The sequence below is a fragment of the Drosophila innubila genome (assembly GCF_004354385.1).
Source record: "Drosophila innubila isolate TH190305 chromosome 3R unlocalized genomic scaffold, UK_Dinn_1.0 2_E_3R, whole genome shotgun sequence".
In the NCBI taxonomy this organism is placed as follows: domain Eukaryota; kingdom Metazoa; phylum Arthropoda; class Insecta; order Diptera; family Drosophilidae; genus Drosophila; species Drosophila innubila.
Window position 1 is genome coordinate 27,924,466 of NW_022995380.1, and position 15,802 is coordinate 27,940,267.

Sequence of the window (15,802 nt, forward strand, 5' to 3'; positions counted from 1 at the left end):
AAATAAACGTAGATATACATATATATGTCTGTATGTTTGTTTGTGTATATATGTTGTTAATAAATGTTTTGTTCTTGACTCTTTCTTAGCAGCTGAGCTTATACTTACTCGTCTTTAGAGCGATTCTGCGCATTTATGACTGTTTTAATTGCATTTAACGCAGATTTTTGCAAGTGCTTTAATTTTGATAAGACATTAAGCATTGGCGGTCTTAAATTGATTTTATTGATTACCAACATAACTTTACAACATTCCTTTTAATTATCTATTGGTAAAATCCAGGGAATAACACCGTAAACGGAATCGAAACCGTTAATCAAAACTAACCGTTTCTTTTTGAGTACCGAAACTAAAACCGTAACCGAAATTAATTCTCCAACTTGTAACTGTCATAACTTGATCAAATCTGACCCGATTTTCAAGCGGAATGTCATTTTGATCATAGTTTAACCTCTAAATTATTATTGCATTCAAATTTTGTTCATGTAAAAAATTTAATTATTTTCGACCAACACTCAATTTTGATTCTAAGGGTCCCCCCTTTGAAATTTCGAAAATTCAAAATTTTAAATCTTAAGTTTTCACTTTTAATCAACTCCTTATATCGTAATAAGTATAAAACAACACTTTAAATTTGATTTTGAGACCTTTCATTTTCTTGTAAAAAATCATGTCAAAATTAAGAAATATTTTGGCTTGTAAAGTTGTTAGGTCAAAGGCTTGAGCAACTTCGAACTGTCATAACTTGAAAAAAACTGACCCGATTTTCAAACGGACTGTCATTTTGATCATGGTTTGGCATCTTAATTTATTCTGCATTTAAATTTAGTTGAATTCGTTAAAAAATATTATTCCTCTTCATTTAGATATTTACTTCGATGTCAAAATTATTATAAAACGACACCTAAACATTTTAAAATGTTTCAAAATTATTTTGTTGTACCATTGCGTACCGGTACTGATACCGGAACCGATAGAATAAAACTGAAATAGAACCTTTTACTGAAATAGTTATTTTTAGACGTACCGGAACCGAAACCGTAACCTGTACATGTTTTGGTTTGATTCCTTGGTAAAATCATATTTAAAATGATTAAAGTCTAAGAATTGCTGAACAGCCTAACTGCCAATAATACTTCTAATGTCTTCGCGCTTTTTTCGATGCCAATGAAATTGCACTATTTGGTGCTCTTTAGATATATTTCAGTGCCTTTATTTGTTATTATAGTAGGTGTGTGTGTGTGCGTGTGTTGGGTGTGGAGTAGTTGGTTTTTAGGTGTAGCAATTATAATATTAATTTAAGCGCGTGCGTGCTATTAGTATTGCCAATTTAAAGCTAATAAACTAAGCAAAGTTTTTTTAATGAAATTGCTTATAGAATGTACTTGGTTATATGACGGCAAACTACAAGTCATAAGTATGTAATATTTGAATAATCAATTGAAATGTGTACAAACCTTGACTTACGCATTTGTATTACTGTTGTTTAACTTGTGCTTGTTGTTGTAGTTGTTCTTGTTGTTGTTGTTGTAGTAGTAGTAGTAGTTGTTGCAATTGCGTTGATGTTTTTGTTTTTCGTTTAGTATTTTGTGATTGCATTGAATTGATTTAAGTGTGAGCTTAGCATGCGGTAATCTCAACGTCACGTGATTTCTTTCAGTGCTGTTGTTGTTCTTGTTGTAGTTGTTGTTTTTGTGGTGGTATGTTGTATGTAGTTGTTGTTGTTGTTGTTGCTGTTGCTCTTAATATGTATAGTTAAGTGTAGCATATGCATGTAAATTTCAATTACACAACATACTCGAACCTCGAACATTTTGTGGTTTCTCCACTCAAAGTGAACAAACAGAATGCAAATCAAATAACACAAAGTGTGAACAAAAACATAAGCAACACGACAAGCTAAAATTGAGTTAGTTTTGACTAGTGGGATTGCCTAAAAGTATGCAAAAAAATAAAATAAAAAATAATAAATATAAAATATTTAAAAATAAATAAAATATTAAAAATACATTAATAGTTATAAATATAAAAAAATAATAAACGTATAAAGTAAATAAATTTATTAAACATGTAATCTTGGCATTTGTACAACAATTCAGAAAGTCGCTGATAACTGCAACTTTAATACGCTGCGTATGCGCAATATGTTGAAATAATTGGTAAATAAGAATTTCCGAAATGAAACCCTTATAAAGCAATATTTAAAGTCATATATTTATACATGAATATGTGAAATTTATGTATGCATGATGGGGCTATGCGGGCTTCAAGTATTTATGTATATTTTGTGTCTAGTTGTGTGAGGCTGACTGTTTGGAATTACGTGTGAGTGAGTGTTTGAGTGGATTATGTGAATACGGACGCCTCTGATGAACTCGCAATGAGGTGAGTATGATCGGGGGTATGAGAATAAAGGGCATAACACTTAAGATAAGATGGTATGCATATGATAAGTATTCATTAATCGTCTAGAAAATTAGAAAGAGTTGAGAGAAGATATAAGTAAAGATTAGAAGAGCATAGAGAAAGTTTCGAATTGGGGTCAAATGTCATATGGGTCGTATGGGTTCGCTGACATGATTAGATAACACTTAAATGTAGAGAAATACACATATGAATTTATTTAATTATGTGATAAAACAGAAAACGATTTAAAGATTTATTAGTAAGAACAAAAACATTGAACGAAAATTCAACTTGCAAGCTATTGCATACATCCGAATACTTATACAAAGATTTGTTTTGTTTTTTGGACATCGATTGGAACTCAACTCAAATTATTAAATGGTAACACAAATTCACGAATAGCTTAATTAATTAATTTACGTACCAGCGACAATCTTGCTGACTTGCATGACTTGTTGGGCCAAGATTTGATTGAGTTGCAGCAAATGCTCTCGTTGCTTCTTCTCCGCGGTGATCTTGCTGGCTGGAAGGGTCTCGTTCTCCTAGAAAAATAAGGAATAAAGGGGTTATCATCAGTATATGAATAAGTTTGAATGCGTTGACCAGTGCTGTCAGTTAAGCAATTTACAACTAGATCTAACAACTTTTAAAAAAATTTCAACTTTTTTTTTTCAAAAATGCTATTATCCACAAATCTAGCTATTTTTAATTTTTCTTTAGAAATTTTAGGAACTTTATTGCAAAACTAGCCTTTTTTATATTTTTAAAGCATTTTTGCATTTTTTTATACCTCTTTGAACTTGAAAGTACAAATTGAGATTAATAATGGTTCAAAAAAATATGGAAACTTGTATTTAACTAAGTGGTTCGATTAAAAGAACAACTTGGCATTTTACTTGATACAAATTACTGGCAATGAGAAGTACGCTAATAAGTATTCTTTATATATGTATATTTAATTGCTTAAGATATGAAATCATGTGCCTTTTTTGTTTAAGTATTTTCAATTCCGATTTTTTTTCTTAAATTCATACATATATTTATTAAAAACGAACATTTTAATTATTGAGTTTTTTTTTTTCAATTTTCACATAATTTTTAGCAATTTCTTTTTCCAAATCTAGCAATTTTTACTTAAATTCTGGATTCTGGTAGCACTGGCGATGACTTACATTGCTGCTTATGGGTGCTTCAGCTAGCATCTTTTTAATGGACTCAACCTTCTCCTGACGACGCTTCTTCTCCTCAGGCGATAGTTCAGGCGTCTGTTCGAAACAGTAAAGAGTTTAGTTATGTATTTAGATTTAATTGTGGTTTTTACTTACTGTTTCTGGTATGTAACGCTCGGGTATGACTATTTTATTGGGTGCCAATAGCAAATTATCAATGGTATTCTCGGAGATCTTCTCCCCCTGGCCTAAAGCAGAGCGGACCACATCGGGTGCATTTATGCGAGGACGCAGCGCCACCTCCATGTCCAGATCATCCCGAGCACGCCAGTTTGTGTTCTATAAAGATGAATGTTATTGTTAAAGCAATGTCTTAATTGTAAGGAAATATAAAGGACCGTCGTCATTATAAGTTTTATTTTAAAAATCACGTTTTAATGATTATATAATGATTTTTATGATTTTCTTTACAGATAATTATCATAATTATTATATATATGATTATAATCCTTATTTTTGATAAAAAAATAAAACTCAAAAATATTAATTATATATGATTTTAATTTTTTTTTTGCCTTAAAATAAACTCATAACGGCAAAAATTTTACCACAAAAGCCATAAACTATTGTTGAGTTTTATTTTGAGCAAAAAAAAAATAAAAATCATATTTAATTAATATTTTTGAGTTTTTTTTTTTATCAAAAATAATGATTATAATCATAATTATAATAATAAAAATCACTTATTATCATTATTTTTGAGCAATATTTATTTAATCAAAAATAATGATTATCTGGTGATTTTTGTATTTAAAAAAAAAAAAAATTTGTTTACGCTACCTGGAAAATAGTAACTTACATTGCGATTCATGTCATTCTCGGCCTGCACCTTCTCCATGGCCTTCTGGTTGACATTGTTGGGTGCCGTGTAGTGTCGCCTCTTCTCTCGCGGCACAGCTCGTCGATGCTTGTGTGGTGGTGGCACACGTTCAACAATCTTTTCGGTATCCTCCGAGGCCGATCCAGCGGACATTTCGTTAATAATTTGCCGTGCTGCGACGCTTTGGAACACCGGCTCCGGACTGATGTCAGTTAAGCTCTTGTTCAGACTCTGCAAGGATTCGGTTTTGGTGCGCAGTGCAACTCGAGCACTGTCCCGGGCAGGATGTGCCTGTTGTTGCAGTTGCTTGGCAAAATAGGCATTTGCCAGGGGATTCAGATGATCCTTCTGCTGCTGCTGCTGCTGCTGTTGATGATGATGATGATGATGGCCATTGCTTTGTGGTGCTGGCGGTGGTGGCGCCTGATGTTCGTAGTTGCTATTGCGATCGTAGTCATTGCCGCCGTTGAAGTGATGACCATTCTGCTTGCCATTCATGTGCCTACTGTTTCGCAGCTTCGGCGGATCGTTGTAGTTACGCGGCAGAGATTTGGACCTGCTGTGGTGTCCATTGCTCATCTGCTCCTCCACGCTGTGCGCATAGTGCTGCTGCTGCTGCTGCTGCTGAGCGTAGTGCTCTTCTTCCATTACCTGATCCAGATTCTGGGTGGAGTTACTCAATCCACGCTCGCTGCGATCCCGATGACGACGCTCCGATTCGCGTTTCACAATGCGCACCGTTTTGATCTCCTGTTTCTCCAGATTGCTGAGATTGGCAAAGGGATTGCTGTCGAGAAAACCATCGCTATCAACACCGCTCAACTCCAGCGCATCACTGCTGCCATTGTATCGATTATAATCGCTCAGCTTGGCCGAGTTATTGGTGTCCACGTAAAGTGGCGTGGACAGGTTCAAGGTCGAGTCATTGAGATGCTGCTGACTGCCGCTGTTGAGCATGTTGGCATCCAGATCAGTCTCCGTCCAGCAAGTCGAGTTACTCCGCTTCTTCAGACTACCATTGGAGGTGGCAGCTCCGTTAGCCGCTGTCAACTCCTTGTTGCCAATCTCCTGATACAAGCGCGTCGAATTCTCCGTCAATTGGCGCACCGCCGAGCTGAGCTCATGCCTCTGACGCGACATATCGCCCACCAGTGACTGAACCCGTTCCAACTCCGACTGTAGAACCGCAGCCGTCTGATTGCCATTCACCTGGGAGGCATCAGTATTTGCCTCATGGTTACGTGTCGCCTGCACCTTCTGCCGGAGTGTCAGCAGCTCCTGCTCCAGACGCGCGTTGCCTGCGACGGTCTGCTCCAGTTTCTGTAAGGCAAGAATCGATAATTGGCTTAGATTTGTGTCCCACATTGTGGATTTGGCACATGCAGCAATTGATAGGTGAACCGTAAAAGCCTTTTGCATTCTGTATATGCTCTGCGATTGCTTCAACTCCTAAATCACAGATGTTAATGAGAACTAAATGCCTAAATCAGAATCGAGTTGCAAATGCGACTCACAAGTAGTTAGTGAAATAATCATGGACTATTATTTTCAGGGACAGTAAAAGTTGTAATTTTTAAAATAGAAATTATGAAATAAAAATTATATGCTGATTTGCATAATAAAAGTTGAAAAATAACTATTAATTTCAATTTTTATTATGAAAATTAAAAAAGTTATTAATTTCAATTTCAATTTAAAATAATTATTAATATCAATTTAAATTAAAAATTATTATTAATTTCAATTTTTATTGTAAAAATTAAAAATAATTATTAATTTCAATTTCAATTTAAAATAATTATTAATTTAAATTTCAATTAAAAATAATTATTAATTTAAGTTTGTATTATAAAAACTTAAAAAAATTATTAATTTTAGTCATTATTATACAAATCAAAAATAAAAATTATTTGCCAATTTTTATTAAAAAAATGTAAAGATAAAAATTGAATGTAAATATCCTTTAAACCAAGTGGTGTATTTCCAAAATTAAAAAAAAAATTTATGATGTGTGCCCTTAAAGGACATATATTAAGGATATTTAATATATTGATATTTACACTCAATTTTTATTCTTCAATTTTTATATTTCTGTTATTATGACATATAATTTTATTTATGATTTATATAATAAATATTGAAATTAATAATTATTTTTAATTTTTATAATAAAAATTAAAGTAATTGTTATTTTTTCATTTTTTATAATAAAATTTTTTTGTTTTCATTTTTTTTTTTAAATTCACAACTATTGTTTGCAGTCCCTGATTATTTTGTTTGTTGTGTTTCTCATTAGTTACAAAAGCGACATGCGAAGCTCAAAGCAGACAAGATATCTGGACACACAGAGTATGGCTAATATAATATGCAAAAAACTTCTACTAGGCACCTGAGCTACCTTTGAGTTCTCGGCCAGCAGTTGATGGACACGTGATAGCTCTCGTTCCAGTATGTGCTGCTGCTTCTTGGCCGCCTCCAAGGCCATGGGCGTGGCATTGTTGTCATGTATGCGTGCCCGTAATCCACCTAAAGCGCGTTCCAGATCCTCCTTGTCACGCTGCAGGCTCTGCAGTATGCCCGATTCCTCCTGCAGCAGCTGATCCAGCTGATATAGCTCACGTACCTTGGCCTAAATACACAAAAAGATAGTTACGATATGGCAGTTGTACACTGATAAAAATAATGTTCTAAAATCAAGATTTTGATCTCAAAACTAAGAATTTTGGTCTAAAAAATGCATTGGGAACATAAAATTCTTAAATGAAGAAAACTCATCTTGGAATTAAGAACATTCCAAATAAGACCAAGTTCTTATTTTAAGAATAAATGTTTTTAAAATTAAAATCCAAAAATAAAAAAAAAATTAAAATTATTTTTTTGTTTATAATTTTTTTTTTTTTTTTTTAATTTTAGCTTTAATACATATTAATCTGTCTTGGTTATTTTTTAAATGTTACTTTAATTTTTTTTTCAGTGTAGATGGTGTGGTAATTGTGTTGTACCTGTAACTCTGCCTGATTGGGACTCAGACGATCCCATTGCTTTTGCTCCTCCTGCAGCATTTGACGCTCCTGCATGCGCTGATTGAACTCCATGCGATCCAAAGTCGCTGGCTGTGCTCGACCATTGGCATCATTGCGATAGAGGGAGCCCAACTTGACCATGTTATCCACCAAATTGACCAGCGGCTTGCTCTTCTCATACTGACGTTCCAAGTCCAGTAAATGCTGCTTCAGATAATCCAGTCGTTGAATACTCTCCGCACGTGTTAAGCCCTCCGCACCACGTAGACGATTCTAGGTTTCAAAACACATATGCAAAGCAGGTACAGGAAATATTGATTATTTTGTTTATTTCAAATGAAAAAAAATGTACTTTTAGTAACTGTAAGTAAACGTTAAATACACCAAAATTTTTCTTAAAGGCTAATCTATGCAATTTCACCATGATCTTAATATTTATGTTTTTATTATTTTACTTTTGAGATAATCATTATTTTTGAGCAAAAAAATAAAACTCATAGCATAATGGTTATTTCTTGAGTTTTTTTTTTTAAATCAAAAATAAAACTCAAGTTGGTAGGTCAACATAACACTTTGAGTATTATTTTTAATTCGAAAAAATAAAACTCAAGAAATAATCATTATTCTATAACTTTTTTTTTTTGCTAAAAAATATTGATTATTCCTGAGTTTTATATTTTAAATCAAAAGTAATCGTAAGTAAATTAATAAAACTCATAGAATAATGATAATTTCTGATTATTATAAAACTCAAGTTGGTAGGTCAACAGAACACTTTGAGTTTTATTTTTGATTAAAAAAGATTCAAGACTTTTTTTTTTGTTAAAAAAATATTGATTATTCCTGAGTTTTTTTTTTTTTTAATCAAAAGTAATCGTAAGTAAATTAATAAAACTCATAGAATAATGATAATTTCTGATTATTATAAAACTCAAGTTGTTAGGTCAACATAACACTTTGAGTTTTATTTTTGTTCAAAAAGATTCAAGAGTTTTTTTTTTTTGCTAAAAAATTGATTATTGATTATTCCTGAGTTTTATTTTTTTAATCAAAAGTAATCTTAAGTAAATTAATAAATCTCATAGAATAATGATAATTTTGGATTATTATAAAACTCAAGTTGGTAGTCAACATAACACTTTGAGTTTTATTTTTGATTCAAAAATGATTTGACATGAGTTTTTTTTTTTTCTAAAAAATATTGATTATAACTGAGTTTTATTTTTTAAATCAAAAGTAATCATAAGCAAATTAAAAAAACTCATAGCATAATGATTATTTCTTGAGTTTTATAAAACTTAAGTTGGTAGGTCAACATAGCTCTTTGAGTTTTATTTTTGATTAAAAAAAAATAAAACTATAGAAATAATCATAATTCTATAATTTTTTTTTTTTATCTAAAAAATATTGATTATTCCTGAGTTTTATTTTTTTAATCAAAAGTAATCATAAGTAAAATAATACAACTAATATATAAACATAGTTTCTGATTATTATAAAACTCAAGTTGGTAGGTCAACAGAACACTTTGAGTTTTATTTTTGATTCAAAAAGATTCAAGAGTTTTTTTTTTTGCTAAAAAATATTGATTATTCCTGAGTTTTATTTTTTAAATCAAAAGTAATCATAAGTAAAATAATAAAACTCATAGAATAATGAATATTTCTTGAGTGTTATAATAAAACTTATAATGATTACAGTTCCTGAGACAACGATGTTAATACAAATTGAATTGTCATTGGAATAACAGTCAGAGTTAAGTATAAGCGTAAATATTTTAGTCACGAAACCAACACCAGTTTAATATTAGGACAATAACCAGCACCGGTGTACAAAAGAGTTCACAATTGTTAACAACCTGGACATTGTGAATGTCGCTGCAACATTGCTCGATGGCACGTGCCGTGTGGCTGCTCTGCCTTCGCAATTGGATGAGGAGCAGGACAAGTTCCTCGTGTGTGCGACTCAACAAATCGCCAGCGGATACATCCAGATTCTGAAGTGTTTGTTAAACAATCAATCAATGTGTGTTTCGGCAAGATTTCAAGCACTTGCGCTTTGTCAACTTTTCGCGCTAGAATAAATTGCTTTAATATTCATCAATTGCCCCCCGAACTTACCCTTATTTGAGAGCTCGTCTCACGCTCCAACATATCGATTTCAGCTCGACTTCCTGCACGTCTCATGCCAAACTGCATTTGCTGCTGTTGTTGCTGTTGCTGTTGTTGCTGCTGTGGCGTCGATGTTGCCATGCCAACTGATTTTCCATACATGCCACGGTCCGTCAGCATTGTCGCCTTGGCGTATTTGGTTTCCTGTACATTGCCATAATAGGGATCATAATGTTCAAACGCTGACTCATGCATCTGTGCATCTGAGGGATCCGGTTTAACCGTGAGATTGCCCTTGGGCAAGTTGTTCACATTGCGCACAGATATCGAGGCTGAAAGAGTGTAGATTGGTTTAGTTATGAGAGCCACCTCAAGGCTGTCAGGTTGGCATGAGGACATGTAATTATAATGCGTGCGCGAAATAGAATTAGAAAAGCTTTAAGAAATAGTTGTACAGCCTTTTTTTCTTTTTTATTTTTTTGCTAAATTTTCTTCTCTTTTCTCTTCTCTCTGTGCTGCGCTTCAGCTGTTATTAGGTGTCAGAAAAGTACAACTACAAAGTGAAAAAGCGTCTAAGGATTTGAACAATTGCTGCAGCTTGCGACGATTTGGATGCCCGCAAAAGTATGCTACAATTTTTTTGTAGTCTTCAACATTGTCAACTATACAACAGTTATACAGATATGCATGTGAGTGGGTGTGTGTGGGTGTGTGTGTGTGTAAGAATGAGTGTGTATGAATTATATGTATGTGTGTGTATTTACAAGCGCATTAATAATTACATAAAAAGTAGGATAAGTGTTTGATATAAACATAAAAATTGCTTACCATTTAGTTAACTAAACAAAACATCACAACAATTATGACAACAACAACAATAATAACAATAACAAATAACAAACAAAAACAAGTAATAAACAATGCTCAATCTCTGCTACTACAAACATATAAAATTGCACATTTAAATGAAATATGACTCAATAACGTAAAAGAAAATGTTGCATATTTTTTTTTTTTTTGGCTGGTCAATTGTGCGTATGCCTTTTTCTTTCTCTTGCTGTTTCTCTTGCTCTTTCTCTTGCTGTTGCTTTAGCTCTGCCTTGTGTTGTGCATTTGGACAACGGGCACAATGGGATTACCATTGGCATTAGCTTCATTGTTGCCATTCAGCTGTTGAATTATGGAGCGCACATTGCTGGTCAGTGGCAGCATTGGACCACTCGATGTGGGCGTTCTTGTCGATGTGGGCGTGGCTGTGTCCACATTGTTGTTGCTCTTCATCAGGCCACTGGACATGGCATCCCATTGCCGTATGTTTTCGCGATCCAACTCGTTGGATTTGTGTGATAAATTTGAGCCAGTTTCCTCGCGCAGCACTTCATAAAGATCTGAGTCGTTTTGAGCCTGGTTAACAGTCGCAGTGTTGGCCAGCAGCTGTACATAGACATCATGCTCATCGCTGGCTGGCGAAGATGTTGGCGTTGACGTTGACGTGGACAGCAGATCACTGAGACGCGGCTTTAGACAGTCATTCACATAGGTCACATCACGACTAAGCTTTGTCTTGGTGGCATGACTGATGGCTGTGGTGATTGGTGCTGGTGTGGGTATTGGTATTGGTGCTGCTGTCACAGCGATGCGATCAAGATCATCCAAGGAGCGCGCATGACGCTGTGAGACGCGACGCAGACTCTCACGCCACAATGCATCCTCCTCCCAGAGCAGCTCTCCACCTAGAACTGAGAGTGGATTTGCATTTGAATCAGCTGCCAAACTCTTGTCGACATCACCATCACCACCAACTTCATCTTCATCTTCATCCTCATCCAACAGGCTACCACCAGTAGTCAGTTTACTAACGACATTTGTATTTTTAGTAGTTGTAAGATATGAATGTGATTGGTTTAGTGAATGACTTTCATCAGCGACAATCTCTGGCGGCATGTTGTTGTTGTTCAGCTTCACCTTGAGATTCTTGTTGCAGCTGTAGCTGAGCTTCTCATTGTTGGCCTTGACGCTGTACAGATTCTTGCTATCGATGCTCTGATCCTTGTCCACCAGCGCATCCATGTTGAACTGCAGCCGATCGATGGGATTATGTATGATGTGTGCGATATTCAAACCATGTGCATGAATATCCCGCTGATTGTTCAGCGGCAGTGCCGGTGCCGGCAGCTCCGAGTAGTAATATGGCGCTGACTGAGTGGAGATGTTGCTGTTGTTGCGACTGTGCAGGGGGGTGAGGCATGCGGCACCTGCCGCACCCTCGGCAACACTGCCCAGTTGCTGTATGGAGTCGGTGGAGGATAGAAAATGTATATTGCCATAAAAATGCTGCTCATCCTCGTCAGCATTGCGAAAGGTCTTTGGTGGCTTGATGAGATTCGTGAGTATATTGGCGCCAGCAGCGGCAGTTGCATCATTTAGCAGTTCATGCTGCCTGGTGGGCGTGGCATGCTGATAGGGACGCATATCACCGCCCTGCAAATGACTGAGATACGTGTCCAGCTCATGACTACTCAGCGTTTCCTCAAAGTGTTCGCTCATCGACTCAATTTCACTTATGGACTCCTGCGAGAGCGGACGCCGTGATCGCTGCCGCTCCAGCTCCGAGTCGGAGCGCTGGCGGAACTCCACGGACTCGCTCTCACTGCTGTCACCCACCGGGCGCATGGGCAGCAGCTTGCGATACAGCTCCAGGTCGGAGGAGGTGCGCGAGGAGCTCTTGTCCGTCTGACAGCTGTAGTTGGAGTCCGACAAGGTGCGTGCATGTTGCTGCTGCAGCAATGCCAGCCCAGGGTTGCCAGAGTGGCCAGAGTTGCCAGCTGCCAGCAGAGCTGTCGCCCTGCGTTGCTGTTGTTGCTCCGGCGTGCCACGCACCTTGGCAAAGTGATCGGGCAGCGAGAGGCGACTGCTCTTCAGCGTGGCGGTGCACGGCTCCATTTTGGGCAGATCCAGCGACGTATTGCTGGCGTGCATCTTCGGCAATTGCTCGTAGGACAGATGCACTTTGCTGCCACTGCTGTCACGTCGCTTCACGGTGTCGTAGTGCTCCGAGGAGAAGATCTCCTCCGTCTTCAGCTCCTCCATGGGCGGCGGTGAGTCCGGTATTGGCGGTGGTGGCAATATCTCACTGTCCGAGCTCTCGGCATAGTTGTTCAGCGGCGTGGAGGCACCCAGATAATATGAGGCAGGTCTAAACGTATCCGACAGACTGAAACGGGTGCGGGAACGCAATCTTTTGGCCTCCAGCTGCAGCTGTTTGCTGCTCTCATCATCCGCATCGGAGCTGTCGCTGGCGAGCGCACTTTTGGCTGGCTTCAGAATGTCGGGTATATCCTTACCCTGACGTTTCTTTGACTTCTTTTTCAGCGTTTCCGTGCCACTCTTTTTGCTCTTCTTCAGCGTGGAGCGTCCCGAGGAGCAGTGTGCCTCCTCAGCGACTGCGCCAGCCAATTCCATATAAACTGGCTCCACATTGTTCACTTTGCTAGTGACGTTGCTGGTGACGTTGCTGGAAATGCACATAATCTCATAGTTGCTCCTGTTGTCGTCGTTGTCGTTGTCATTGAGGCCTTTGGTCATTTCCACATAATGATTCTCCTCCTCGGTGTAGCTCACCAGACTCAATGTGCCCGGTTGACCCAGTTCCAGCTTCTTGGGTGTCATGGGCAGATAATGACTCTCATCCAACTGCTGATCTGTGGGCGTAATAGGCTCATTTACATACAGCTGTTGCAGCTCCTTGTCACTGGGCAAATTAGCATCAATGCTGACAGATTCAGCCTCATTATCATTATTATCATTATCATCATCATCATCCTGTGCCAAAGCCTCATCAATGTCATCATCTGTATACTCCTCACAGGCGGTGCTCTCATCCTCATCATCATCATCATCTTCGTCTTTGTCTTTCTCTTCATCATCTGCAGCTTGTTTAGCTGCAGTTGCAACTTCAATGGACTCGCCCGGCACAGGCTTTGATTCCGCTGTGGGCGTCAAGTCCTCCTCAGTCTGCTGCTCCTGCTGCTCTTGTTGCTCCCGTTGCTCCTGCTGCTCCTGCTGCTCCTGTTGCTCCTGCTGCTGCTGTTGCTGCTGCTCTTTGTACAGTTGTAGCTGCATCAACATGGGTGTCTCCTCGGCATTGTTAATCATCCCCTTTGCATACTCAATATTCTCATAGTTGCTGCTGCTGACCAGCTTGTTGCTGTACACAGGCACATAGTTTGCATTCTGCGGTGACTTGGGAGCTCGCTTCTTGGGCAAAATGGGCACAGATACATTCTCATTCTCATCCTCATTCTCTTTCTCATGCTTGTTTGCTGTTGCTAATGGTAAATGTAGCTTCAGTTTGGGTTTCACTTGTCGCTTGTCGCTTGCCTCCTCTTCTGTTGCAACATTGGGCTGCTTGGGTTGCACCTGTATAATGGGAGTTCTGCTTGCCTCATGCACCTTAAGTATCGGCTTTAACTGGAATTGTGGACAGCTGGAAATTGTTGTTGTTGCTGCGCTTACGTTGCTTAAACTTGATGTTGCTGTTGTTGTTGCTATTGCTATTGTTGTCGTTGCTATCGTTGTTGTTGTTGTTGCTGTTGTGTTTTGTGTGCTTGTTGTTGTTGTTGTTGCTGACCTTCCTGCCGTCACACTTATGTTATCATCCACAGGCCCAGCTGCGCTCTGTGCATCTTCTTTTTTTTTTTCAAACATTTACAAAATTTACATTTTTTTTTTTTTTGTGTAAAATAACCAAAAAACATATACACAAAATGGAAAAGAAAGAAATATAAAATATTTTTTTTTTTTGTTCTGTTTTTTTGTATTTTAATTTCTATATGCATTAAAATCAATCAAATGGGTTTTGTTGTTGTGATCAAGTTTGTTTTAGCCCATGAATTGAGGTTGAGTTTCTGGTTTTAGTGCAGAAATTTACAGCGGCTTTTAGTAGACGAAACACCAAGCACCCGTTTGCCATGATTGAAGTTAAAAGCAACTAAAATAAACCAACTACTCAAAGAAATTACTTTCAACAGTTTTACACCATTTGAGGGAAAAAGATAGCCACATGTTTAACGTAATTTAAAGTACACAAAAAATCAAAGCAAAACTTGCAAAATCTGTTGCATTTATTTAATGAAATTTTATTCTTCCCCTGCTCCTCTGCTGTTGCCTACTTTAACGCATTTAACTGCAGAGAGCTTCAAACATTGGGATTTATGTATTTATTCTGTTTGACTAAACTGGCATTTACAAAATATTTAACATTTATTCGCATTGTGTGTGCGCACGGCAGGAAGGTTATTGTTTTATTAATTTTACATACATACATACATATATTTGATGTTTTTTGTTTTTGATTGTATTCATAGTAAATTGCATTTTGCCTTTGTATCCTTGCATAGTACAAATTAAGAAATACATCAACAAGTACTCAAATTAAACTATACTACAACTGATTGTTAGGTTTGAAATCTAATAAGGCAAAGGGAAATTTGTGTTAGTAAGTAGTTTTGTGTTATTAAATTGCATACAGTTTAAAGCAGGGACTGCAAATAATAGTTATGAATTTAAAAAAACTGACAACGTAAAAATTTTTTTAAAAAAATTTTAAAAATAAAAATTATTTTAAATTTGTATTATGAAAAATTGAAAATAATTATTAATTTCAAGTTTTATTATAAAAATTAAAAATAATTATTTTTTTCAATTTTTTTTATAAAAATTACAAATAATTATTCTTTTAAATTTGTATTATAAAAATCTAAAATAAAAATTATTTTTCATATATTTTATTTATTTTTTTATTTATTATTTTTTAATTTAAAAATCAAAAATAAAAATTATTTGTCAATTTCTATTATAAAAATTGAAGAATAAAAATCCAGTGTAAATATTAATACCTTAAATATCCTTAATATACGTCCTTTAAGGTCGTGTAATATATCATATGAAAATTATTGATTCACACATCATAGATATTTTTATATTTTGGAAATACGTCAGTTGGTTCACAGGATATATACATTCAATTTTTATCTGTCAGTTTTTATAATAGAACTTGACAAATAATTTTTATTTTTGATTTTTATAATAAAAATAATTATTTATAATTTTTAAAATTCAAATTGAAATTAATAATTATTTTTAATTTTTAAAATAAAAATTGATAGTAATTATTTTTAATTTTTAAATAAAAATTGAAATTAATAGGTATTT

General features: G+C 35.9%; 1 protein-coding gene across 2 annotated transcripts in view; it reads right to left on the reverse strand.

Moving 5' to 3' along the window:
- Nucleotides 1–15,802, reverse strand: part of LOC117789636 — a 58,329-nt gene that overhangs the window by 2,290 nt on the left and 40,237 nt on the right. Inside the window, exons 5-12 of one of the 2 annotated variants that reach the window (XM_034628698.1) lie at nt 10,721–14,277; nt 9,599–9,931; nt 7,458–7,751; nt 6,854–7,084; nt 4,435–5,775; nt 3,732–3,914; nt 3,579–3,671; nt 2,831–2,948 (exon numbers count right to left, since the gene is read on the reverse strand). In XM_034628698.1, coding sequence (XP_034484589.1) covers nt 2,831–2,948; nt 3,579–3,671; nt 3,732–3,914; nt 4,435–5,775; nt 6,854–7,084; nt 7,458–7,751; nt 9,599–9,931; nt 10,721–14,277 — 6,150 coding nt within the window. Of the gene's footprint in view, nt 1–2,830; nt 2,949–3,578; nt 3,672–3,731; nt 3,915–4,434; nt 5,776–6,853; nt 7,085–7,457; nt 7,752–9,336; nt 9,475–9,598; nt 9,932–10,720; nt 14,278–15,802 lie in introns of both variants that reach the window. The other variant, XM_034628697.1, reaches the window with a different exon arrangement.